The 26,251-nt window shown below is 44.0% G+C and overlaps 2 protein-coding genes across 5 annotated transcripts in view; one reads left to right on the top strand and one right to left on the bottom strand.

The window, feature by feature from the left end:
- Positions 1–5,745: 5,745 nt before the first annotated feature.
- Positions 5,746–24,574, bottom strand: LOC115138771 (alkaline phosphatase-like). 4 transcript variants are annotated; one of them, XM_029675991.2, is made up of 13 exons: positions 22,494–22,640; positions 22,174–22,251; positions 20,120–20,242; positions 18,870–18,989; positions 16,893–17,008; positions 15,012–15,186; positions 14,370–14,545; positions 14,020–14,160; positions 13,765–13,834; positions 8,681–8,815; positions 8,324–8,515; positions 7,010–7,129; positions 5,746–6,860 (listed from the first exon to the last, which is right to left on the bottom strand). In XM_029675991.2, exons 3-13 carry the CDS (start codon positions 20,223–20,225, stop codon positions 6,595–6,597), a joined length of 1,617 nt encoding a protein of 538 aa, XP_029531851.1. In that variant the 5' UTR covers positions 20,226–20,242; positions 22,174–22,251; positions 22,494–22,640; the 3' UTR covers positions 5,746–6,594. The 4 variants fall into 4 exon arrangements, with proteins under 4 accessions (XP_029531851.1, XP_029531855.1, XP_029531842.1 ...); XM_029675995.2 differs by lacking the exons at positions 22,174–22,251; positions 22,494–22,640 and adding an exon at positions 24,473–24,574; XM_029675982.2 differs by lacking the exon at positions 22,174–22,251 and having other exon boundaries at positions 22,494–22,639.
- Positions 23,762–26,251, top strand: part of LOC115138758 (endothelin-converting enzyme 1) — a 29,758-nt gene continuing 27,268 nt past the window's right edge. Inside the window, exon 1 of the mRNA XM_029675960.2 lies at positions 23,762–23,896. The gene's annotated coding sequence lies outside the window, so the exon portion shown is untranslated. The remainder of the gene's footprint in view (positions 23,897–26,251) is intronic.

Raw genomic sequence — 26,251 nt, 5'->3', positions numbered from 1 at the left:
GCGAAATTGGCCTCTTTCATTGAAGGCAAAGTACGTAAATATGTGTATTACAGAAGAAGCCATACATTCAAGACTAACTTTTTCTTATATTACAGTAATTTAAAACAACATATCAGTGAATAGGGAAGACAGTTAAAAGTATACTTGAATATACACTGCTCAAAAAAATAAACGGAACACTTAAACAACACAATGTAACTCCAAGTCAATCACACTTCTGTGAAATCAAACTGTCCACTTAGGAACACTGATTTAAAATAAAGTTCACATGCTGTTGTGCAAATGGAATAGACAACAGGTGGAAATTATAGGCAATTAGCAAGACACCCCCAATAAAGGAGTGTTTCTGCAGGTGGTGACCAGACCACTTCTCAGTTCCTATGCTTCCTGGCTGATGTTTTGGTCACTTTTGAATGCTGGCAGTGCTTTCACTCTAGTGGTAGCATGAGACGGAGTCTACAACCCACACAAGTGGCTCAGGTAGTGCAGCTCATCCAGGATGGCACATCAATGCGAGATGTGGCAAGAAGGTTTGCTGTGTCTGTCAGCGTAGTGTCCAGAGCATGGAGGCGCTACCAGGAGACAGGCCAGTACATCAGGAGACGTGGAGGAGGCCGTAGGAGGGCAACAACCCAGCAACAGGACCGCTACCTCCGCCTTTGTGCAAGGAGGAGCAGGAGGAGCACTGCCAGAGCCCTGCTAAATGACCTCCAGCAGGCCACAAATGTGCATGTGTCAACTCAAACGGTCAGAAACAGACTCCATGAGGGTGGTATGAGGTGCATTATTCAGCATTTGAACACGCAACTCCCCGTGCACTCCACCGCATAACACAGTGCCTGACCAGTACGAAGCTCGCCACGGTAAGCACGGGGAGTTGGCTCAGGTCTCCAACCTGACTCAGCCAAACTCCCTGTGTGCCCCCCCCAAAATATTTTTGGGGCTGCCTCTCGGGCTTCCTTGCTAGCCGTGTTCCCTCGTAACGATGGGCCCCTTTACCAGCTGCCTCCGCCTTCCTGGCTGCTTCCACTTGTTCCCATCGAAGGCGATCCCTTCCGGCCAGGATCTCCTCCCATGTCCAGGATCCTTTGCCGTCCAGGATGTCATCCCATGTCTAGTCCTCCTTTTTACCACGCTGCTTGGTCCTTTTGTGGTGGGTAGTTCTGTCACGGGCATCGTAAGAAGTGGACCAAGGTGCAGCGTGGTGAGTGTACATATTCCTTTTTATTAGAACGTCGCCAACAAAACAATAAACAATACAAAATGACCGTGAAGCTTAACAGGGCTATGATGCCTCTAACAAAGTTAACTACCCACACTGAAGGGAGGAAAAAGGGATACCTAAGTATGATTCCCAATCAGAGACAAAGATAGACAGCTGTCCCTGATTGAGAACCATACCCGGCCAAAACATAGAAATAAAGAAACATAGAAAACAAAACATAGAATGCCCACCCAAATCACACCCTGACCAAACCATTATAGAGACATAAAAAGGCTCTCTCAGGTCAGGGCATGACAACCATAGCTTTGATTGGACTGATCATGTCAACATCATACTTCCAAAATCTTAGTTTGCAAGCTAGAAGTCATCTTGAATCAAGTTGACAATCTACTGGCAAATCCTTTTCAATCCTTGTCATATGAAGATACATTTTAATAAAATGTATAGGTGTACATCGGCCATTACACAACAAGTTGGAAATCGCAAATTCAGCATTGAGTGGTTTGAAAGGAATCAGTGGCTAACTGCAAGAATTGCAAAGCAATCACTGGCCTGCTATTCAGTGGAGTGGGTGTGTGGTCGGTCTGGGTTTCAGGATCTCTTTTCAAAGCTTTTCCAAGCTAAAAAGGATAAACATTCAACATTGGCCATGCTGTCAATGTAGCATGACTTCTGCCACATTCTAAACAACTGGAAACTGAACTGGGAAATCTCAGACTTCAGTGAGTTCAAGACAACTGGGAGCTCCGACTGGGAAAATACATTTTAAATGGTCATCTAACTCGGAATTCAAGTCGGAAACTCTGGCTTCTTTCTAGAGCTCTGACCTGAAGATCACTGACGTCATGATTCAACCTTGTTTTTTACAGTTGTCTTGAAAGCACCATAAATCCAGAGAATGCCAGACTTTGATGACAAGGTTTGATGACAAAATTTGCCACGAAGGACCTCCACGCCACCTTCCTGTTCGAGTGAGGACAGCACAACAAGGTTAGTCCAAAAATGTATTGTATGCTGCTGCATAAATGATGTAATATGCCAGGGAGATATGTTGTGTAGTAAGCTGTTAGTAGTCCATGTCCATAACTTAGCCCACTGCCCACTGTTCAGACTAGGTGGTGCACAGGCCTTTAGCCTGTTTTAGAGAAATGTCATCATTGAATATTGTAAGAGCTTTCATTGTCTGCTTATATGCCCCCTTTATTTATCCTACAGTTCTGACTTGGTGTACAGGGAGAATACTGTAAGAACGGCCCATGTTCTGAATTCTGTCGTACATTTCAAAAGTGCCTTACAAATAGTTATATTGACTTCGCCCATCCTAGCTCTCTCATTAATGTCTTAATCGAAATTATGAATGGCCTCTTATCCTTATGCCATAGTTTGTACATCTCAATCGTCAGTAGAAACCACATTTGTTTAAGCAAGTCAGCCATATCAGCTATGTTTTTTTAAAAGGCAGTTAATGAGGCTGAATGAACTGTTTTGCTGCCAGACACGGCTCCGCTGATAGCCAGGTGTAGCAGTGGTAAGGTTTTGGGACTGCTGAAGGCCAAAACAGTTTGTGGGCACCGTTTGTCACCATTATTGTGCAATTAATGTATTGTTTAGTGTTGTGTTGTGGCTTTGCTGGCATGCAACAACAACAAAAAAAATGGGAGTTTGCCCCACCAAGATTTACATGCCAAAATCGCCACTGCATCAGATAGATTGCTGTCTTATATTGGCTGCATGGTTGGAGATGAGCAGAGTAAAGCCTCTACTGCAGTGAGGTTTATGTAGGGAGAACACACCAGACACAGACCCCCAGGGCCCAGATTCCAAGCAGGCACCCATATAAATGATGTTCCAGAGTGTGGACTACATACCCATCTGAGCTAAACCTCAATTTTCATGCTCCAGCCAACATGAGTCCTTCTCTGTTTTTTCAACTACCATACCATGCCAAGGACTCTGTGGCTAGTGTCCATTCACATACCACACAAGCCACAGCAGTGCATGCTGTTGACAAGTTACACGAAATGCAGGAAACCTCAAATGCTGAATATCGGTTTGTTTTGACTTTACATTCCATTTATTCTACATTGTTACAGAGATCTAATTTCAAATAATTTCCAACTGCACTATATGTTTTATTTTCATAAATCCTACTTTTGATAAGATATATGAAACATTCTAATATAAACATTGAATCAATTCATTTGTGTTCCATTACACATTTCTTAATGAAACTACAAATTTGTTCTATTCCATTCCAAATGGTTTCCAGAATGCAAAGTGCAACCACAATCAGTTCTAAGCAAACTGACATTATCTCTACTATTTCAGAGGGGTTGGGTAAAATGCAGAAGACACATTTCGGTTGAATGGGCCGGGCAGCCGAGCGGAAATGGAGGAAAACTCGCCTCCCTGCGGACCTGACATCCTTTCACTCCCTCCTCTCTACATTTTCCTCTTCTCTCTCTGCTGCTAAAGCCACTTTCTACCACTCTAAATTCCAAGCATCTGCCTCTAACCCTAGGAAGCTCTTTGCAACCTTCTCCTCCCTCCTGAATCCTCCTCCCCCTCCCCCCCCCTCCTCCCTCTCTGCAGATGACTTCGTCAACCATTTTGAAAAGAAGGTCGACGACATCAGATCCTCGTTTGCTAAGTCAAACGACACCGCTGGTTCTGCTCACACTGCCCTACCCTGTGCTCTGACCTCTTTCTCCCCTCTCTCTCCAGATGAAATCTCGCGTCTTGTGACGGCCGGCCGCCCTACAACCTGCCCGCTTGACCCTATCCCCTCCTCTCTTCTCCAGACCATTTCCGGAGACCTTCTCCCTTACCTCACCTCGCTCATCAACTCATCCCTGACCGCTGGCTACGTCCCTTCCGTCTTCAAGAGAGCGAGAGTTGCACCCCTTCTGAAAAAACCTACACTCGATCCCTCCGATGTCAACAACTACAGACCAGTATCCCTTCTTTCTTTTCTCTCCAAAACTCTTGAACGTGCCGTCCTTGGCCAGCTCTCCCGCTATCTCTCTCAGAATGACCTTCTTGATCCAAATCAGTCAGGTTTCAAGACTAGTCATTCAACTGAGACTGCTCTTCTCTGTATCACGGAGGCGCTCCGCACTGCTAAAGCTAACTCTCTCTCCTCTGCTCTCATCCTTCTAGACCTATCGGCTGCCTTCGATACTGTGAACCATCAGATCCTCCTCTCCACCCTCTCCGAGTTGGGCATCTCCGGCGCGGCCCACGCTTGGATTGCGTCCTACCTGACAGGTCGCTCCTACCAGGTGGCGTGGCGAGAATCCGTCTCCACACCACGTGCTCTCACCACTGGTGTCCCCCAGGGCTCTGTTCTAGGCCCTCTCCTATTCTCGCTATACACCAAGTCACTTGGCTCTGTCATAACCTCACATGGTCTCTCCTATCATTGCTATGCAGACGACACACAATTAATCTTCTCCTTTCCCCCTTCTGATGACCAGGTGGCGAATCGCATCTCTGCATGTCTGGCAGACATATCCGTGTGGATGACGGATCACCACCTCAAGCTGAACCTCGGCAAGACGGAGCTGCTCTTCCTCCCGGGGAAGGACTGCCCGTTCCATGATCTCGCCATCACGGTTGACAACTCCATTGTGTCCTCCTCCCAGAGCGCTAAGAACCTTGGCGTGATCCTGGACAACACCCTGTCGTTCTCAACTAACATCAAGGCGGTGGCCCGTTCCTGTAGGTTCATGCTCTACAACATCCGCAGAGTACGACCCTGCCTCACACAGGAAGCGGCGCAGGTCCTAATCCAGGCACTTGTCATCTCCCGTCTGGATTACTGCAACTCGCTGTTGGCTGGGCTCCCTGCCTGTGCCATTAAACCCCTACAACTCATCCAGAACGCCGCAGCCCGTCTGGTGTTCAACCTTCCCAAGTTCTCTCACGTCACCCCGCTCCTCCACTCCCTCCACTGGCTTCCAGTTGAAGCTCGCATCCGCTACAAGACCATGGTGCTTGCCTACGGAGCTGTGAGGGAACGGCACCTCAGTACCTCCAGGCTCTGATCAGGCCCTACACCCAAACAAGGGCACTGCGTTCATCCACCTCTGGCCTGCTCGCCTCCCTACCACTGAGGAAGTACAGTTCCCGCTCAGCCCAGTCAAAACTGTTCGCTGCTCTGGCCCCCCAATGGTGGAACAAACTCCCTCACGACGCCAGGACAGCGGAGTCAATCACCACCTTCCGGAGACACCTGAAACCCCACCTCTTTAAGGAATACCTAGGATAGGATAAAGTAATCCCTCTCACCCCCCCCCCTGAAAAGATTTAGATGCACTACTGTTCCACTGGAGGTCATAAGGTGAATGCACCAATTTGTAAGTCGCTCTGGATAAGAGCGTCTGCTAAATGACTTAAATGTAATGTAAATGTAAATGAATGCATTCAGTTCTGCAACTGACAACTACACGTATCCCCTTTTCCTTCCCATTGACAGTACACACACCAAGTACACACACCAATAATGTTATGACAACATCTTATGAAAAACCAACAGGACTTCCTTTATTGGCTAAGGGATCTTGCCACAACTTCTGTTTTTGGAAATATTGGTGGGTGTGTTTCTGACTCTTTTCATTCAATGCCTTCGGGAAGTATGTACAAAGAACATGGAATTACATACCATTTCAATAATAAAAAAAGTTTAAACTATACATTCAAATATAGCCTCTACTTTCCTCATTGCAATGTTTTCACTTCTCCCCCCCACAAAAAAAAATGATGAGGTAGATTCTGTTTACTGTTTGTCTTGTTTAGGTCGAGGGAGCGGATGAAATAAAATATTCATATAAAAATCGATCCCTTTACAGTAGGTTTCTAAAAAGTAATGGTTTCTTTAAAAAGTTGATTAATCCAAAGTCATACAATTGACAGAAAACAAATAGGTGGGCAGCCACATTGCTTTATCATTAATACTGGGAGGTCATTTTTTCCATACAATAATTGATATCAGAAGAGTGATACCCTTCTGTTAAACCCACTGATATGACAGAACTCTTGAAATAGTTTTGGTGTTACCAGAATGATGAACAATGCCAAAGTTGAGTAACACAACCTATCCTATATGTTACAGTAGAGTGAAAGTGATATCCTCCTATTTACTCAAAAACTGAATCTGGTTGAACGTCACCAACGCTCAAAACACTCATCTTTAAATGCCCTTACAGTGGTCCCAAAGTCATTCAACTGGACATTATTCTTTTTAAATCAACAATAGAAAATCCACACACAAAAAGATCCACATTACAACAGGAAAAAGGGTGTGGGAGTATTACATGTATAAGGAGAGGAGGGGGTTGTGGGGTGCAGGAGGGGGTTGGGGTGAAAGGTCAGCAGAGGAGGCGGGTGAGCGTGAGGAGAGCTGCCAGGCTGGGCAGAGCAGGGCTGAGACTAGAGGCTCCACCGGATGACATGCAGTGGTCTCTGTTCTGGCCGATGCAGGCAGCATAGGCCATGACATGGGGAATGTAGTTCTGCTCGTGGACACCGTGCAGCAGATGAGCCATGGGGCCCTTAGCAAACACAGCCACATCCTCTCCTCCATGAGTCTCCATACGCAGCGGCACTGCAGACTGGGCCTGGTAGTTAGTTCCCTCTGGAGAGAGGGGCGGGGTGGAGAGAGAGAAAGGGAAGTAGAAATAGATCAGATGGATGATTTCTGGCATACCAAAGACCAAGTGGTGTTCTCTATGACAGAGGACTGTCAAAATGGCACTATGTCAATGACGGTAAGACTTCACTTACGATAGTCAAGGGTGGAGACGTTCTCTCTCAGACCGTTGATAACTTTGAACCCTGGTCCGTTCCCATATAAGATAGCGGTAAAGGGTTTCTGGTCCACATCACTCAACATGGGAGCCAGTCCTGTAGACAGAGAGGAAAATAATACCTCACCTCCATCACGATCCATTGTGAAACAAAGTGAATCAAATCAAATTGTATTTGTCACATGCACCGAATACAACAGGTGTAGTAGACCTTACACTGAAATGCTTACTTACAAGTCCCTGACCAACAATGCGCTTTAAAAAATATGATTAAGAATTAAAAGTAACAAGTAGTTATAGAGCAGCAGTATAATAACAATAACGAGACTATATACATGGGGTACCAGTACAGAGTCAATGTGGAGACTATATACATGGGGTACCAGTACAGAGTCAATGTGGAGACTATATACAGGGGGGTACCAGTGCAGAGTCAATGTGGAGACTATATACATGGGGTACCAGTACAGAGTCAATGTGGAGACTATATACATGGGGTACCAGTGCAGAGTCAATGTGGAGACTATATACAGGGGGGTACCAGTACAGAGTCAATGTGGAGACTATATACAGGGGGGTACCAGTGCAGAGTCAATGTGGAGACTATATACATGGGGTACCAGTACAGAGTCAATGTGGAGACTATATACATGGGGTACCAGTACAGAGTCAATGTGGAGACTATATACAGGGGGGTACCAGTACAGAGTCAATGTGGAGACTATATACATGGGGTACCAGTACAGAGTCAATGTGGAGACTATATACATGGGGTACCAGTGCAGAGTCAATGTGGAGACTATATACAGGGGGGTGGCCAGTACAGAGTCAATGTGGAGACTATATACATGGGGTACCAGTACAGAGTCAATGTGGAGACTATATACATGGGGTACCAGTGCAGAGTCAATGTGGAGACTATATACAGGGGGGTACCAGTACAGAGTCAATGTGGAGACTATATACAGGGGGGTACCAGTACAGAGTCAATGTGGAGACTATATACATGGGGTACCAGTACAGAGTCAATGTGGAGACTATATACAGGGGGGTACCAGTACAGAGTCAATGTGGAGACTATATACAGGGGGGTACCAGTACAGAGTCAATGTGGAGACTATATACAGGGGGGGTACCAGTACAGAGTTAATGTGCGGGGACACCGGTTAGTCGAGGTAATTGAGGTAGTATGTACATGTAGGTAGAGCTATTAAAGTGACTATGCATAGAATCATACCCAGATGACTGATACAGTGTGTCTACAAACAATCCATGGTTATCCATTACTCACCAAAAATTGTGTTCCCTCTTGGTGTGTAGCCGCCGAAGTTGAACATGTGAGAGTGGTCAGCAGTGACGACAGTCATTGTGTCATAGATGCTGGTTATGAGGCCGGCACGGCCGATGGCCCGGTCCATCTCCACTGCCTCATGTAGGGCCTGCTTGGCTTTGCCCTCATGATGTCCGTGGTCGATGCGCCCCCCTGCCAACGCACAGCCTGGTTAACCTCTCTCTCTCACGCAGATGAGAAAATCTAGCATCAGCATTGGCAAAGCAGCCTCAGCTGTGCAAATGTTACATTCACATTATATAAATGATTCACCTGATGCAACACATATTTACAGAGTAAATGTGACAAAACACTCACCCTCCACCAGCAGGTAGAATCCCCTGGGGTTTTTCCTCAGGATCTTGATGGCCACCTCCACCATCTCTGTCAGGGAAGGATCTGTCTCAGTGTTTCTCTCCAGGTTGTAGGGCAGATCTCCCGGCTCAAACAGACCTGTATTAACACAGGAAGCTCGGTTTAACACTGAGAAGATGATTAACAGTGATCAACATGCACTGTATCAGAAAACGGTCTATTTATACTGTAACTCTAATTGGGTATTATCAACTGGTGTGTACATGGTATTGTTGTTTCTAGCTCATTAACATATTTTGAGGCTTACCTTGTAAGAGGTTATATTTGTTGTACCTGTTAGTGAGAATGCTGTACCAATTTAACTGGTATGCGGTAGTAGTGTGACATGAATTAAAAATGTATAGGGGACAGATTGGAGTGGCAGCAAGTCTTAAACCTTTATGGTTGAGCATTTTGCCATATATTTTTGCTCTGTTTTGCCATGTAATCGCTGCCAGTTTGTGCAAACTCAAAATATGAATTGATATGCTGTATGTGTAAACACATTACTTAGCAGCCAACCTGCTTGCACCAATCCCATGTAATTACAGTAAAATACTGTGAAATGTAAATCCTATGTCCCCTCAATGAATTTCATTCATTCATTATGATTACGGTAGCATTTATTTTTTTACATTATAATACAGTCAATTCTACAGTACTGCTTTGATACTGCATTTAGATTACAGCAGGTAGTTGCCAATGAGCTGTGTCACGACTTCCGCCAAAGTGTCCGAGAACGCTCAGCGATGCTGCAACATCTCGGATGGGACGCGTTGTCCAGACCATGGACTGCTGGGAGAGACAGGGAGTCTCTCCAGCGCCTCGACCAGCACAACCGGGGTTACCTCTACCCGTCCCTCCTGTATCCGGTCCCAGTGGGATGCGTCTTGCCCTTCCCAGGGAGTATGATGGGACGGCAGCACGGTGCAAGGGGTTCCTATTACAGCTGGACCTATACCTGGCCACCATTCACCCAGCTCCCTCGGGAAGAGAGAGGGTGTCCTCCCTCGTCTCGTGCATCTCGGGGAGAGCTCTGGAGTGGGCAAACGCTGTGTGGGGAGAAGGAGATGCGGTGTTGGACCACTTCGATGAGTTCACCCGCCACTTCCGGGCAGTCTTAGACCATCCGCCCGAGGATAGAGCGGCGGATGAACCTCTCTTCCATCTGAGGCAGGGGACGAGGTGCGCCCAGGAGTTCGCCCTGGAATTTCGTACCTTGGCCACCGAAGCAGGATGGAACGACAGGGCCCTCATCGACCACTACCGATGCAGCCTGCGCGAGGATGTCCGTCGGGTGTTGGTGGATCTATCCATTCGGTTGGATAACCTGCTGGTCACCCGCGGATGTCCAGAGAGGGCTCTGTCAGTTCCATCTTCCAGTACCACCGCTCCGGTACCAATGGAGCTGGGAGGGGCTGCGCTCAGGGAGGCCGGAGGAGGGGCCTTCACGTGCACCATCTTCCTAGGTTTTGGCCTTTCTAGGGAGTTTATCCTAGCCACCGTGCTTCTACACCTGCATTGCTTGCTGTTTGGGGTTTTAGGCTGGGTTTCTGTACAGCACTTTGAGATATCAGCTGATGTATGAAGGGCTATATAAATACATTTGATTTGATTTGGCTGCAGAGGGCACACTGACGGTCGGTGCCGGGTTGGTGCCTCTGGGAGTTGAGGCAGCAGGCAGGGCTCTCTGGCGTCACCCCAGGTGAGTCTGCACCACTCTCATCCAGAGCCCTCTGTTGTCCACCTGTTTGTGCATGTTTTTTTCCCTGAATTTTCCACGCATTCCCAGCATAAGGCGCTCGTCGATTCAGGCATGGCTGGGAATGATATCGACAGAGCATTCACCCATAGGTTAGGGATCCTCATTGTTCCTGTGGTTAGACCCTTCCCGGTACACGCTCTGGATAGTCGACCATTAGGGTTCGGGTTAATTAGGGAAGCCACCATCTCCCTGGGCATGGTGACGCAGGGGGGTCACGAGGAGAGAATCAGTCTCTTACTCATTGACTCTCCTGCGTTTCCCGTGGTACTAGGCCTTCCCTGGTTAGCTCGTCATGAACCCACTATTTCATGGCAACAGAAGGCTCTCACGGGGTGGTCGCGAGAGTGCTTGGGGAGGTATGTAGGGGTTTCCGTTGGTGCTACCACGGTGGAAAGTCCAGACCAGATCTCCACCGTGAGCATTCCCCCTGAATATGCCGATTTGGCTCTCTCAGTCTCCAAAAAGAAGGCGACTCAATTACCACCCCTTCGACGGGGCGACTGTGCGATAAATCTCCTCATAAACGCCGCACTTCCCAGGAGTCACGTGTATCCCCTGTCACAAGCGGAGATGGTGGCTATGGAGACATATGTCTCTGAATCACTGCGTCAGGAGTACATTCGGTCCTCCACTTCACCTGCCTCCTCGAGTTTCTTTTTTGTGAAGAAGAAGGAGGGAGATCTGCACCTGTGTATTGACTATCGAGGTCTAAATCAAATCACGGTGAGGTACAGTTACCCGCTACCTCTCATCGCCATGGTGATTGAGTCAATGCACGGGGCGCGCTTCTTCACTAAACTGGATCTCAGAAGAGCTTACAACCTGGTGCGTATCCGGAAGAGGGACGAGTGGAAGACGGCGTTCAGTACCACCTCAGGGCATTATGAGTACCTCGTCATGCCGTACGGGTTGATGAATGCTCCATCAGTCTTCCAATCCTTTGTAGACAAGATTTTCAGGGACCTGCACGGGCAGGGTGTAGTGGTGTATATCGATGACATTCTGATATACTCCGCTACACGCGTCGAGCATGTGTCCCTGGTGCTCTTGGTGCTTGGACGACTGTTGGAGCATGACCTGTACATCAAGGCTGAGAAATGCCTGTTCTTTCAGCAGGCCGTCTCCTTCCTAGGCTATCGCATTTTCACCTCAGGGGTGGAGATGGAGAGTGACCACATTTCAGCCGTGCGTAATTGGCCAACTCTCATCAGTGCAGCCGTTTTTAGGGTTTGCCAATTACTACCGGAGATTTATCCGGGGTTTTGGCCAGGTGGCAGCTCCCATTACCTCACTGCTGAAGGGGGGTCCTGTACGTTTGCAATGGTCAGCTGAGGCGGACAGGGCTTTTGGTAACCTACGGGCTTTGTTTACCTCCCGTGCTGGTCCATCCGCGTCCGAGGCTGGGATAGGAGCCGTGCTCTCTCAGTGCTCGGGTACGCCACCAAAGCTCCGCCCCTGTGCTTTCTTCTTGAAGAAGCTCAGCCCGGCGGAGCGAAACTATGATGTGGGGGACCAGGAGCTGTTGGCTGTGGTTAAGGCTTTGAGGGAGTGGAGACATTGGCTTGAGGGAGCTAAACATCCTTTTCTCATCTGGACTGACCACCGCATCCTGGAGTACATCCGGGCAGCGAGGAGACTGAATCCTCGTCAGGCAAGGTGGGCCATGTTCTTCACCTGTTTTGTGTTTACCTTATCCTACAGACCAGGTTCCCAAAATGTGAAGACAGACGCACTGTCCCGACTGTATGACACATAGGAGCGGCCCATGGATCAGACTCCCATTCTCCCGTCCTCCTGCCTGGTAGTGCCGGTCGTGTGGGAGCTGGACGCGGACATTGAGCAGGCGTTACGTACAGAGCCCGCTCCCCTCCAGTGTCCCGTCGGACATCTGTACGTTCCGTCTGCTGTCCGTACTCAGTTGATCTATTGGGCCCACACGTCACCCTCCTCTGGTCATCCGGGGATCGGTCGGACGGTGCGCTGTCTAAGTGGGAAGTACTGGTGGCCTCCCTTGGCAAAGGACATGAGGGTTTATGTTTCCTCCTGCTCGGTGTGTGCCCAGTGTAAGGCTCCTAGACACCTGCCCAGAGGTAAGCTATACATCCCTTACCCGTTCCACAACGGCCTTGGTCAAACTTGTCGGTGGATTTTCTGACCGATATTCCTCCCTCACAGGGAAACACCACGATCCTGGTCATTGTGGATCGTTTCTCTAAGTCCTGACATCTCCTCCCTCTGCCCGGTCTCCCTACGGCCCTACAGACTGCGGAGGCCTTGTTACACACGTCTTCCGGCACTACGGGGTGCCTTGAGGATATAGTGTCTGATCGAGGTCCCCAGTTCACTTCGAGAGTCTGGAGGGCGTTCATGGAACGTCTGGGCACACTCTTGGCATTCTCTCAACCAACTTCACCTGGAATGCTTTTCCAACCGTCTTGAAGAAGTTCTACATATGCTGAGCACTTGTTGGCTGCTTTTCCTTCACTCTGCGGTCCGACTCATCTCAAACCATCTCAGTTTGGTTGAGGTCGGGGGATTGTGGAGGCCAGGTCATCTGATACAGCACTCCATCACTCTCCTTCTTGGTAAAATAGCCCTTACACAGCCTGGAGGTGTTCTAAAACTTTTGACCGGTAGTGTATGCATTTGTTGGTCACAGATACCACAGATACCGGTGTAGGCCGTCATTGTAAATAAGAATTTGTTCTTAATTAACTGACTTGCCTAGTTAAATAAAGGTTAAATAAAAAAAAATATGTGTCTGGTGAGTATGCAGGACATGGAAGAACTGGAACATTTTCAGCTTCCGGGAATTGTGTACAGATCCTATCATGCTGAAACATGAGGTGATGACGGAGGATGAATGGAAGAGAAATGAACATTGAATTCTCTGGCTACAACTCTGGTGGACATTCAAATTGCACGCACTCTCAAAACTTGAGACATCTGTGGCATTGTGTTGTGTGACTGCACATTTTAGAGTGGCCTTTTGTTGTCCCCAGCACACGGTGCACCTGTGTAATGATAATGCTGTTAAATCAGATTCTTGATATGCCACACCTGTCAGGTGGATGGATTATCTTGGCAAAGGAGAAATGCTCACTAACAACAGGGATGTAAACAGATTTGTGCAAAACATTTGAGAGAAATACGTTTTTTGTATGTATGGAAAAAAATATATATATTGTATTTCAGCTCATGAAACATGGGACCAACACTTTACATGTTACGTTGATATTTTGTTTAGTGTACAACCAACAATAATAATAAAAAAAGAACTCACCCAAAATGTAATCCACATTATTAGGATTTACTGATAGAAGTTCCCTCTTGTTCCATACATACTGGGCTTTCTGTTCATTTAAAAAAAGAAAACAATATATCATATAGGATTGATCTAAACATGCGACAACTTAAAACTATTCAAATGTCCTTGATAAGAAAAAAGAGAAAGGAGGAGGACTGAGAGACGAACATGGAGGAAGCAGCAGGACATGGTAAAGAGGAGTGAAAGACAGACTAAGACGGAGCAGCTGACCTTGTTTTTCATTCTGTTAGTCCACTCCTCCACCAAGTTCCTTCCATCTTTGCGGGTACCAAAATGTTTCTTATCTCCAGGATACTCCACATCTGACTGGTTTTTGGGGAACATGTACTTCCTCCCTCCACCCATAATCACCTAGACATACATTATAGAGATAAAACATTTGATTTATCTCTATGCAATACAAAGCAAGAATAATTAGGAGAGGATTTACTATCTGTGAGTCGTAACATTACAGGTGAAAGTTGCTCAATATTACTGGCTGAACGATGGACGCAGTTTGCATGCAGGATTACTGGATGTTTTCTGTAATATCAGGATCCATATTATACGCTGTGACTCACATCGATGTTGGGAATGTTCTCAAAGAGCTGCCTGGCGATGTCCTTGCAGCCCGCCTGTACTGCCTCAGCGGGCATCTCGCCATCAGAGAACCAGTCCCTGTCCACACAGTGAGCGTAGGCTGCGCTGGGGGTGGCATGGTTCACACGCGTTGTTGTGACTATTCCCACCGACTTGCCTGGGTGACAAACACACAAACAGTTTTCGAACGTGTTGCTTGGATTCTGTGCAATAGTCTGCTACATCAGAAGTCAACCAATTGATCCAAAGAATCTGGAAATTCTAAAAGTAATTACTATATCGGACAGATAATTGTGGTGTATAAATATCTCCACTGAGAATCAGTGGGTCAGCAACTAAAGAGCTAATGTCTGTTCCTGAGGTGATTATGTGAAGTATCTATTTCTGTGTTATGTGAAGAGCTCAGGTCATAAGGTCACAGCCTGCCTGGTCTGGTCTCTGGGAAATCATTGGATCCCTGATCATCTGTAGCTATAAACTCCCCATTGACATCAATGCATGCCTACAGTACGTTTACAATGTTATCATGCTGTGTCTCCACTGCTTTTCCCAGGATGGCCAAATAAACCTTAGATCTGGTGTGGGGAGGTACTGTGAATAAACATGTTATGATGACACTGTACCTGCTTCCTTGGCCCATTTTAGGATGGAGGTGACCTCATTACCCTGTGTGGTGTTGCACTGGGAACGGACAGCAGATGCACTCACGCCCACAGTGCCCTCGTTGGCCTTCACCCCACAGAGGTATGCTGTGGCCGTGCCTGCACTATCTGCTACCTGGGCATTGGTGTTATACGTCTGCAGAGACAGGGCAGTACCATGTGTCAATTACATAGAATTGTAGTAGGAGTCATTGCTGTGCATGAGGTGTTGGTGTTATACACCCCCTCCAAACATCTTCATACTAAATGCACTGTTGTGTAATTACATGATAAATAATGTGTGGAATTTGCTGCTCCATTAACAGTGCAGATACAGTAGTTACATTATGTCTGGCTTCTTGACAAGTATGTAACATAATAACACATCATATCGTACACCATACACTAGTGGTCACCAACCAGGCTCACTTTCCGAGTCAAAGTAAAATGCAAGCCGAGATCTACCGTTCAGATTTTTAAACATGACTTAAAAACGTAAGCCTATGTATGCAACATTAACCAGCTGATTGTGAAACTCAAGTTGCACTGAATTATTTCTGCCTCATGCAACAATTCATGTTGTTAACCCAATGCCCAGATGAAGTGAAATATTACTCGAGAGACAAGCCGATGCAAGCTCATCGAAACACTTTTCTATTGTCATTCATTGCGGCTGCAGTGCTGGTTGTAGCGTGACTAGAAGTAGGGAGAACATGCATATTATGGCTTATAAAAGTGTTGAACAAAGCATTGACAGTGCTGAATAACAATTTAAACATGAACTGAATCATAAAAGCAGCAGCTCTTTGCTGTATTCGTTGAGTCTCTCTCTAGTCATGGTTTAACATTTGTGAAACCTCCCAGTATGAACTTTGTTGTGCGCTCTAAGATTTTTTTTACAGTCTATGAGGAAACTGTGCAGACATGGTGATCAGAGCTATCTGATTGGCCAGCGGTAGGCCTGTAGGTACACTTAATTTGCTCTCTGAGCCTGTCGGGTAGGCATAGTTCTACTTTCTGAACTGGTTCAAAATGGGAACACTTTGCCTTCCTGGCGCTAGCACTGCTGAATCAAGTGCACCTACAGCCAACAGCACAAAAAAATATGATTAAAAATTGGAAAGCAAGGCTTTATCATTGTTTTGTTTTTTTACAGACATGTTTGGTGATCGATGAGGAAGGCCTTGGAGATCGACAAGTCGATTACGATTGACCGGTTGGACCACTGACGTAGACCATATGTGGCCTTGTATCTTGCTGCTGGTGCAGAATTCATTGAGGGATAGTTCACTCAAATTAGAAAATGACGCATTGGTTTCCTTACCCTGTAAACAGTCTATGGACAAGGTATGAATTCAATCCATGCTTTAGTTCAGTTTCCCTGTCACTGTTTCTACATGCTAACGTTTTAGCATTTGTGGCGCAAATCCCATTCAAGTCATGGGACCGATATTCAAATCTATGTTAAAATCATCTATAAGAGACTTTGTTGAACTTCAAAATACATTTGTAATTATTTTGGATGATTTGGAAATTATGCGCAAAAAAATGCACCCCCGAGCTGACAAGGTACAAATCTGTCGTTCTGCCCCTGAACAGGCAGTTAACCCACTGTTCCTAGGCCATCATTGAAAATAAGAATTTGTTCTTAACTGACTTGCCTAGTTAAATAAAGGTAAAATAAAAATAAATAAAATAAATAAACCAAAGCATGGCTTTCTGTCATAACTTTTCCATAGACTGCTTAGAGGGTAAGGAAACCAATCTGTCATTGTGTAATTTGGGTGAATTGTCCCTTTACATACAGATCAATGTTGCATGCTATTTTCTAGCGCTTCTATATGATAACAGACCAGGTCAGACCTTGGAAAGCGCCACAAAGGGGAACTTGTCCATCTCCAGCTGGGTCTCCTCTCCACTCTGTCCGCTCAGCTGCCCCTTCAGTATTCGTGCTGCAGTCACTGTGGGAATGCCCATTCCTACACAACAAAAGCAAAGGGGCGCTCTCTCTGTTAGGGTGTCAATCTATTTAAGAGACTCAGAGCCTTTCCATCTCATGCATTAACACCTTTTAGTTTTCCATCTGGTTAACATTGTTCTGTGCTCGCTTTTCACAGCAGCTGCTCTTTCCACTAAACAGACACCTATACATTTGGTGAAAAGGACCCCCCTTTTACTTGAGATCTGCCTTTTCACAAGTCAACGAGATTGATCTTTTTAGAGTTGACTATCTATTTTTCCCTTAGTTTTCATATACACTACCGCTCAAAAGTTTGGGGTCACTTAGAAATGTCCTTGTTTTTGAAAAGAAAAGCTATCTTTTTGTCTATTAAAATAATGTCAAATTGATCAGAAATGCAGTGTAGACATTGTATGTTACCACAGCGGAAAATTGTTGTTCTTATTAAAGAAGCAATTAAACTGGCCTTCTTTAGAATAGTTGAGTATCTGGAGCATCAGCATTTGTGGGTTCGATTACAGGCTCAAAATGGACAGAACATTTGAACTTTCTACTGAAACTCGTCAGTCTATTCTTGTTCTGAGAAATGAAGGCTATTCCATGTGAGAAATTTCCAAGAAACTGAAGTTCTGTTGCTGTTGAGACTGGTGTTTTGCGGATACTATTTAATGAAGCTGCCAGTTGAGGACTTGTCTGTTTCTCAAACTAGACACTCTAATGTACTTGTCCTCTTTCTCAGTTGTGCACCGGGGCCTTCCACTCCTCTTTCTATTCTGGTTAGAGCCAGTTTGCGCTGTTCTGTGAAGGGACTAGTATACAGCGTTGTACGAGATCTTCAATTTCTCGCATGGAATAACCTTCTCAGAACAAGAATAGACTGACGAGTTTCAGAAGAAAGTTATTTGTTTCTGGCCATTTTGAGCCTGTAATCAAACCCACAAATGTTGATGCTCCAGATACTCAACTATTCTAAAGAAGGCCAGTTTCATTGCCTCTTTAATTAGCACAACGGTTTTCAGCTGTGCTAACATAATTGCAAAAGGGTTTTCTAATCATCAATTGGCCTTTTAAAAGGATAAACTTGGATTAGCTAACACAACGTGCCATTGGAACACAGGAGTGATGGTTGCTGATAATGGGCCTCTGTACATCTATGTAGATATGCCATTAAAAAAAAACAGCCGTTTCCAGCTACAATAGTCATTTATAACATTAACAATGTCTACACTATATTTCTGATCAATTTTATGTTCTTTTAATGGACAAAAAAGTTGCTTTTCTTTCAAAAACAAGGACATTTCTGTGACCCCAAACTTTTGAACGGTAGTTTTGGTATCAAAATAGATGATTTGGTAGAAGATGTGAACTGACGTACATGTCCACTTTATTCAGCATTACTTTTTTAAGCATGGTAGTCATACATGACAGAGAAATGTGCACTGTATACTGCTGCATCTAAAAACATGGACAGTTAAGGTCCTTTGGGGTACACAGTTTAATGGGTCACTACATACCGCAACATAACACAAAGCAGCAGCCAAGTTATCTATTGGCATTGGCAGCATGTTTGTGAAATGCTTGATGGCTAACATACTCAACATCAGATTTTGAAAGTGGGACATTCTATTTACTTTTGACTGGATTATACTGTATCAGTCCACCAGAATGTTTTGATAAAAACGGCTATGGATTGATGAGGAGGACATACTCGTTTTCTATTACAACCACTAGGAAAGATAATCTAGAACTGCATAAAAATATTAAATCAGTATGCGGCACATAAGCTCTTTGAGTGTATTACATTGCGTTAAGACTTCACTTTATCATACAGTATGGCACATACTCATGGATTGGAATAGGCTCCTGCAATCATGGCTTACCATCACCAAGGAAGAGGATGAGGTTCTTTGCAGTGTTTTGGTTGAGCTTCTGAAGTGTGAGGGCATTCTTCAAAGTATGCTGGGCCCATGTGTTCCAGAACAGGGGATCTTTCTCTTGGTCTGCAACACGGAGGTAGTTTTAGTTTTTAATGAGGAGGAAAAGAGGCCAGTGGAAGTGATCTGTAACAACTGTGAAAGTAGTGGGACAAGTGGGAGAGGAATATGCCCAAATTAAATAAAATACACTTTGAGGTTTATCCATAGAGGCATTTTTTAATGGACAAAAAGTTGATAAACACAGAAAAGATAGAAGTCATCTATAACTTATTAACTTGTATTTCATAACCTAGTTATAACCTTTCGAATTAATGCTTTACCCCCAGAAGATGACAAAATTCCTTTGTGAGTAACTTATTGCTTTACTGTTTTCAAGTCTCAGCATGACATATAATATGACTAAGTATGGACAATAAAAACAAAGAACCAACAGGATGACTATAAGCACATACACATGTACTGTCTGTATTAATAATGACACGTCCTGTAGGCTCTGGCAACCATAGAATCTCTGACAACTCCATAGGCTTCTTATTTCTGAAATCACATGTTGCCTACTATAGCCTAGAACTGCACACACATGTATGATGTTACAAGACGGAACATCATTTTCTTACTGTATGGGTAGAAATATTATACATCTGGAATCCATTTTGTGAACCTCTCCTGATCTGTACATAGTCTTTCAGGAGCTAAAATATTCTGGTCGTTTTGTAGAGAGGACTAAGAAAACAGAGGTTCACTTGCCATACTGTAAATACAGTGTGAACTTTGTTCAGCTGGGTAAATAGACTGACAGTTAGAACCCTAACGAGCCGTGTTATTCTAAACAAGACGCAATAAACCACAGAAAAGTAGCACTTCCTTCATAAGAGCATTTGGAGACTTCTGCACATCTCCAATAAATCAAAGCCCAATTTTGTTTCTCTTCCTTCTCCCTGAAGTGTGCACTCATTCACTCCTCAAACATTGGATTGGTATAAGCATGCGCTAGAGTGACTCTTCACCCCATTTCCTAAACGAATCCATTTCCTTTCAAATCTATGAGCAGGATTGAACAAGTGCACACTTCAGGTAGAAGGGGGAGAGAAACAGTTAGTATGTGTTCCCTCTTAGCTCTTTCTGAAGGATTTCAGTCAAACAGTTGGATGCTGTTACAAGACATTACATTTATTGACGGGTTTGTGTCTCACCAGGAAACTGAGGCTTCCCCAGGCCTCCCCAGGCCAGACATGAGCAGATGATGAGAAAAAATGTCATGGTCGTAGTGTTACCTGGGACTACCGTCACATACCACATCCCAAACTAGAGTGAGTCTGGAAAATAAGGAGAAATCAGTGCTGATGAAAGAACACACAAAATTATGTTGATTCACAGAAATAAAGTCGATGAGTTTGCTGTAAAGTGCAACAAAGAAGGGGGGAGCAGGTAAGTTTCAACTTAGGCCTTCACAGTGAAAATAAACAGTGGTATTGTGGTAATGTAGTCCCAACCCGGCCCCAAAGGCTCTGGTTAGCCAGCCTTTAATATATTATTATACCCCCCCTTCCTTCCCCAGTCCCTCCCCTGTCCCTCCCCTGTCCCTATCCTGTCCCTCTTTTGTGCTGTGGTCAAGGTCACTTTAATGGGATTGTGGGCCATAGCACAGAGAGACTTAACAGCCATAACAAAGCCGATTAACACCAAATGATTGACTGGACACTTCCACCCATAAGTAAATGAAAGAACATTATTAAATTAGGTTTAGAGTTTATAAAGAAGAGAGTTTGAAAAAATAACTTTTACACATGCTCTAAATAAGCATTATGTGCTTGAAAGAAAATGGTATTTCACAAAGTCTTGAAACTGTGTGCGATTGAGTCCTGTTACTTTGATATTAAAACAGACAACGCAGACAACGCAAGTCCTACAAAATGTGTGTAAAATATGCTAAAGTTGAGCTCATACAAATCTGCTAGCTGGTCTCTAAGGAGAGGAGAGGTTTTACCGTGCCACAGACGCAGGTCTATCCTCTGAGTGAAGCTCAGAAGTGGTTGGGCCCACCAATCGGCATCACACTAGCCAGCCTGCAGGTGAAATAGCAGAGCAGTGCCAGGACGGCCACCAGGAGAATGCCAGAGAAAAAGAGGGTCACCGCCATCGAGAGTCCATCTCGGCCCATGGTGTCAAGGAGGAAAAGTGTCCAGGTTGGAATTCGTATATAAAAAGAAAGACAGATGTTTCCAGTTTCACCTGCCAGCTCAGTACCTGAGCTCTAGGGGGTGAGTCCCTGTACAGGGTTCAATCTGTTTGAGTGGATCTGGGATTAGGTTTAATAATGTTGGTGAGCTCAGGGCTCAGTGACACAGGCTCCTCCATTCTGGGATAACACTGACCTCAGACACATTCTTCCAAACAGATGACTTTAGCCCTCCAAAATGTGATAGAAGAAGAATGAATAAATCCAGTTGAATCAATGTTGTGTTCCAAATGGCATGTTTTGATCGTTTTCTTTCAAAAATTCTAGGTTCTGGAATTATCCTGGGGTATGCTGTACACTGCTACTGGTTCGATCCCGGGCTGTATCACCACAGGCCGTGATCGGGAGTCCCATAGGACGGCGCACAATTGGCCCAGTGTTGTCTGGGTTAGGGAGGGTTTAGCCGGGGTAGGCCGTCATTGTAAATAACAATTTGTTCTTAACTGGCTTGCCTAGTTAAATAAAGGTTCAATAAAAATAAAATACAGAATATCTATGGTGATATTGTTAATGTCTCAGTGTGTCTAGCATTGGCATTATTTTACCCTCTGAACTGCCATTGCCTTGTTGAGATGATGATAAGATGTAATGCCTGTATAGCTTATAAAGGCTCCATGAATATCTGCATAAGACCATACAATGAGTTATTCATTCAGTCATTAGATAAGGCATGTACAGGAGAAATTGTAGATGAGATGATATCATCCTCTCCTAAGCATATGCTACACATTCCACTCCATTGGTGTCAGCTCAAACATAAATCACCTTGGAAGATAAGTATGGCCATGTCTAGGGAGCAATGACTGTCTAATATTTGCACTCACTACTAGTTGACCTTTATAATGTTGAAAATGAACAGCATAAGATACCAACCAAAATGAATTAAATTGTCTGTATATCTAGATACGTGATTTCGTCTGGTGATGTGAAAACTTGCAAACAATCATCACAATCTCTAAAATCCCGAAATCAGATATTGGTGCAAACGCTAATAAAAAATGTTTTTACCAAAAGGAAGGAACGTATTGCTATTGTTATGTTGATGCTCAATCACGTGTTGGAAAGTTGAGTTCTACCTACAAGAATCTGCAATCACAAAAACGTACAGAACAGCTACATTATAGCGTAATATGGCTTAAAGAAGATGGAAAGCGATACACGCCATGAAACTATGTAGCGGATTGTTTATTGCAGCGATTTTCCTGACAATGCAGCCTATTACAATATTGTGTTTTCATATTTTCAAAATAGCCTGTACGCGAATAACCATTGACATCTCCTGATATTCTAAAGTCTATTAGTGCAAAAAGTTAAAGGAATAAACTTACTGCGGGATCTATTTAAGATTCTGTAGCAAAAACACTTCTGTCCGTTGACAAAGCACGTTCACCTTTTCATGTGTGTTCTTGAGGATCTTTTGACCATCCTTTTATAAGCCTATCTGCTCTGTCTGGACCGCTGAGAACAGCGGTCGGTATTTCACCTCGATGGTGAGAACCACGCTATAAATAATGGCACCATAATATGAAGAGCTGGATCTTGAGTGCCGCCTGTCGACCTGTTTCACTGTTGCATCTAGGCTACTCAAAATTATTTGTATTCAAGCTTCACGTTCATTTAAATCAGCCGAGTTCATTGTCAGCTTGTGAAGAACTGAAACATATTATAGGCCTACATACGTAATATAGAGGTTTATAAATAGCATATAAACTGTCATTAGTTTATTTATAGCCTAGTTTATAAATGTGTGAAAACAGTTGCTTGACAAATTGTTATATTATATGACTGCGCTTAATGCACTATACTGACTTTTACAATTATTAGTCTATTGCAGTACAGCCATATAAACTCAGTAATTATGTGGCAAGCAGCTAAATAAGCACACAATTTCAACCAATGTATTATAACTGTTTATTACAGAATTATAAACTATGAATTAATAATTAGCAGTTTATAAACTACATTATTTAAATGACCAATTTTTCCTCGGTGATTTTTGCTGTTCATTTTGTGTCCTTTAGATGTCACTAGAGACCAGAGTGACCATTAACAAAATCCATTGTGGGAGTTCGATTAGAATGAACCGGGTTACACCGGGTTATGGCCCGTCATATGACCGGGCAAAAGCGCTTAGGTTGGAGCGCCCTTTACATATCAAGAAGTGGTGTTTAGGGTTATTGGAAACTCATGTTGTTCTGCTCGAACAGTACTCTGCACCTCCTGGTCATTTTGTCAATGTCAACCAGGCAGCACGATGCATCATTCAAAAACACACAACATATATTTTCCATAGGATAGGCATATGCTTGATTTTTAAATGTAGTTTTGCTTGGGAAGGCAGATAACATAGGCATTCTTATGAAGAACAAACAACATTTTAGCATATGAAACCTCAGAATCCTAAGTCATTACTCCATGTTCATGACATACTTTAGTTTGTTTTGAACGGGACACCCGAAAAACCCTGGGAGCAGTCTGGTTTCAAAACGAATGGGATCACTTTTCACCCATTGTTAACTCCGCCATCCGGGCACCGGGGACAGCTTAATCGAATCCCCTCCTGGCTCCCTCTCATACAGGAAGGCAACACTACCTACCCTCTCTCTCCAAGTATCCCCCACAAACAAACCCCAGTGTGAACCGGCAAACACTACTGGGATTATCTCTCCACTGCAACAACTGTAGCAATTGAGGGGGAATAGACATAGCAAGACTTGAATTTACGTTTGAGGTAAGTACGCTATTACTGCAGGGCCTCACCTGCACTGAGGCTACAACATTTGAACAGTATATTTCAATTAAGTAGAAATAATTGCCTGGATAAAATAATTAACTGAATAATAGTAGGCCTACTTAGTATAGGCACCATCTGAGTCCATCTGCTATTCCCATTCCTGTTAGTTTTATTACAATATATATATTTTTGTGTACGAACAAAAAACTATTATAGCATAGTATAACGTTACTGTCACATAAAAAACAGCACCGCATTTCTTATGAGGTTTAACTGAAATAAAACATATTTTATCATGCGGCCAAAACTGCGAATGTCCAGCAAAATCATCCTGTTGTCCCACATTTGGGTATTTTAAAATGTGGTCAACTGAACACTACCTCATGTCATGGTGGTAAACAGTGAAAATTGTAATTGAGCACCATACATTTTTTACGCATCGGGTCATCGCACAGAGATGGTCAAATGTTCCAAATGTAGAGTACTTGTTTACATCAACGGCAGCCAAAACATGCATTGTAATAAACATATGGTATGTAATTAATAAACATTTTAAACGGAACAGGTTCTTACCACCATTATTTCAGCTCAATCTGTCTACGCAGTCCTCTCATGCCTTCAACGGACAGCTGTTGGTTTGCATAGACGCTACAAACGACATTAACTATATTTTCAGTCGTGTCACCACACAAGGCGAAAGCTTCACTGTAAATATTGAGTTTACAAGTTACCCTTGAAAAGGCATTTTCCCGACCAATAGCAGGGTGAGAAGCGAGGTTATCTATCATTCTAACAACAGGATTTGAGAAATGGGCGAGTCTTAATAAAAATGTTTTGTTACCTTTTCTTAGAACGTTTTGCTTGATTTGTGGTTGCAAGTAATGTGCAAAAGTTATCCCGCGGAAAAAAGGGTCCCACTTTACTAAGGAACCAAAACAATATGCCTCTTTGTTTACAGTGCATGATAGTTTAGCCTACATGTAGGTACAGCCAGGTACATTATTAAAGTATATGGACCCTAATTAGGTTACAACTGCTACCTGTTTTGGTTTATGCAATTTTCAAGGATTTGCAAATAAAGCGATAGATAATTTATCTAACGCAATAAGGGGTGGTTTAGCTGCAATTCATATAAATTTGTTCACACAGGCCTACACAATTTTCTCAAGTGTTGAAGGATTAAGGAACTTGAATTGTTGACTGGGTATTTCGTTACGGTTTTAACATGTAGCGCAATCACTTAACGTGTGGAGATCAAAGAAAATACAACTACAATACGCTTCTGAAGTAAACAAGTGCCTAATAGGATCAATGGGATTATAATTATTATAATGCCCTCATTTTCACAGTTCCCCAGGAAATTTGTGAAAGTTAGCCTTGAGTGCCATGCTACTAGGCCTAATGGTTATGTAGAAGTTAACAACCTCTTGGCTCTGGCTGGTCCAATCTTTGTAATCATCCTTTGCTATTATAGGTATATTTGGTTCTGTTATGTAGAATACTAATTCATCAGTATGTGATCTTCCAAGACATTGCTTCAGCTTTCGTCTAACTTTACTAAATGAGCACCATACAGCTCCCGCTTCCTGAACGAGCTACTCTGAACTAAAATATAAACGCAACATGTAAAGTGTTGGTCCCATGTTTCATGAGCTGAAATAAAAAACATCACAGACATTTTCCATGAGCACAAAAAGCTTATTTCACTCAAATGTTGTGTACAAATGTGTTTATATCCATGTTAGTGAGCATTTGTAATGATTGTCGTAGGTGGAAGAAGGTGAGGACCAAGGTGCAGCGTGGTACGTGTTCATAATTATTTTAATAGAACACTGAAAAATACAAAAACAACAACGTGAACGAACGAAACTGAAACAGTCCTGTCCGGTGAAACAACACATTAAACAGAAAATAACTACCCACACCCATAGTGGGAAAACAGGCTGCCTAAGTATGGTTCTCAATCAGTGACAACGATAACCAGCTGCCTCTGATTGGGAACCATACCAGGCCTAAACATAGAAACACAACACCTAGACATACAACATAGAATGAAACATAGAATGCCCACCCCAACTCACGCCCTGACCAACCTAAAACAGAGACATACAGAAGGAACTAAGGTCAGGACGTGACAGCATTTCTCCTTTGCCTAGATAATCCATTCACCTGACAGGTTTGGCTTGTCAAGAAGTTGATTAAACAGCATGATCATTACACAGGTGCACCGTGTGCTGGGGACAATAAAAGGCCACTTTAAAATGTGCAGTTTTGTAAGCAATGCCAAAGATGTCTCAAGTTTTGAGGGTGCATGCAATTGGCATGCTGCCTGCAGGAATGTCCACCAGAGCA

Source organism: Oncorhynchus nerka, linkage group LG2 (assembly GCF_034236695.1).
Source record: "Oncorhynchus nerka isolate Pitt River linkage group LG2, Oner_Uvic_2.0, whole genome shotgun sequence".
NCBI lineage: Eukaryota > Metazoa > Chordata > Actinopteri > Salmoniformes > Salmonidae > Oncorhynchus > Oncorhynchus nerka.
This window is presented reverse-complemented; position numbering and strand designations above follow the sequence as displayed.

What these genes read in the sequence shown, in the direction of transcription:
- LOC115138771 (XM_029675995.2), bottom strand. Translation starts at nt 20,225, where the DNA reads ATGTGGTATGTGACGGTAGTCCCAGGTAACACTACGACCATGACATTT. An exon ending in CCTTTGTGGCGCTTTCCAAG is followed by an intron (nt 15,187 to 16,892) that starts GTCTGACCTGGT and finishes CTGTCTCTGCAG; the next exon opens with ACGTATAACACCAATGCCCA. An exon ending in AGAACATTCCCAACATCGAT is followed by an intron (nt 14,161 to 14,369) that starts GTGAGTCACAGC and finishes ATGTATGTCTAG; the next exon opens with GTGATTATGGGTGGAGGGAG.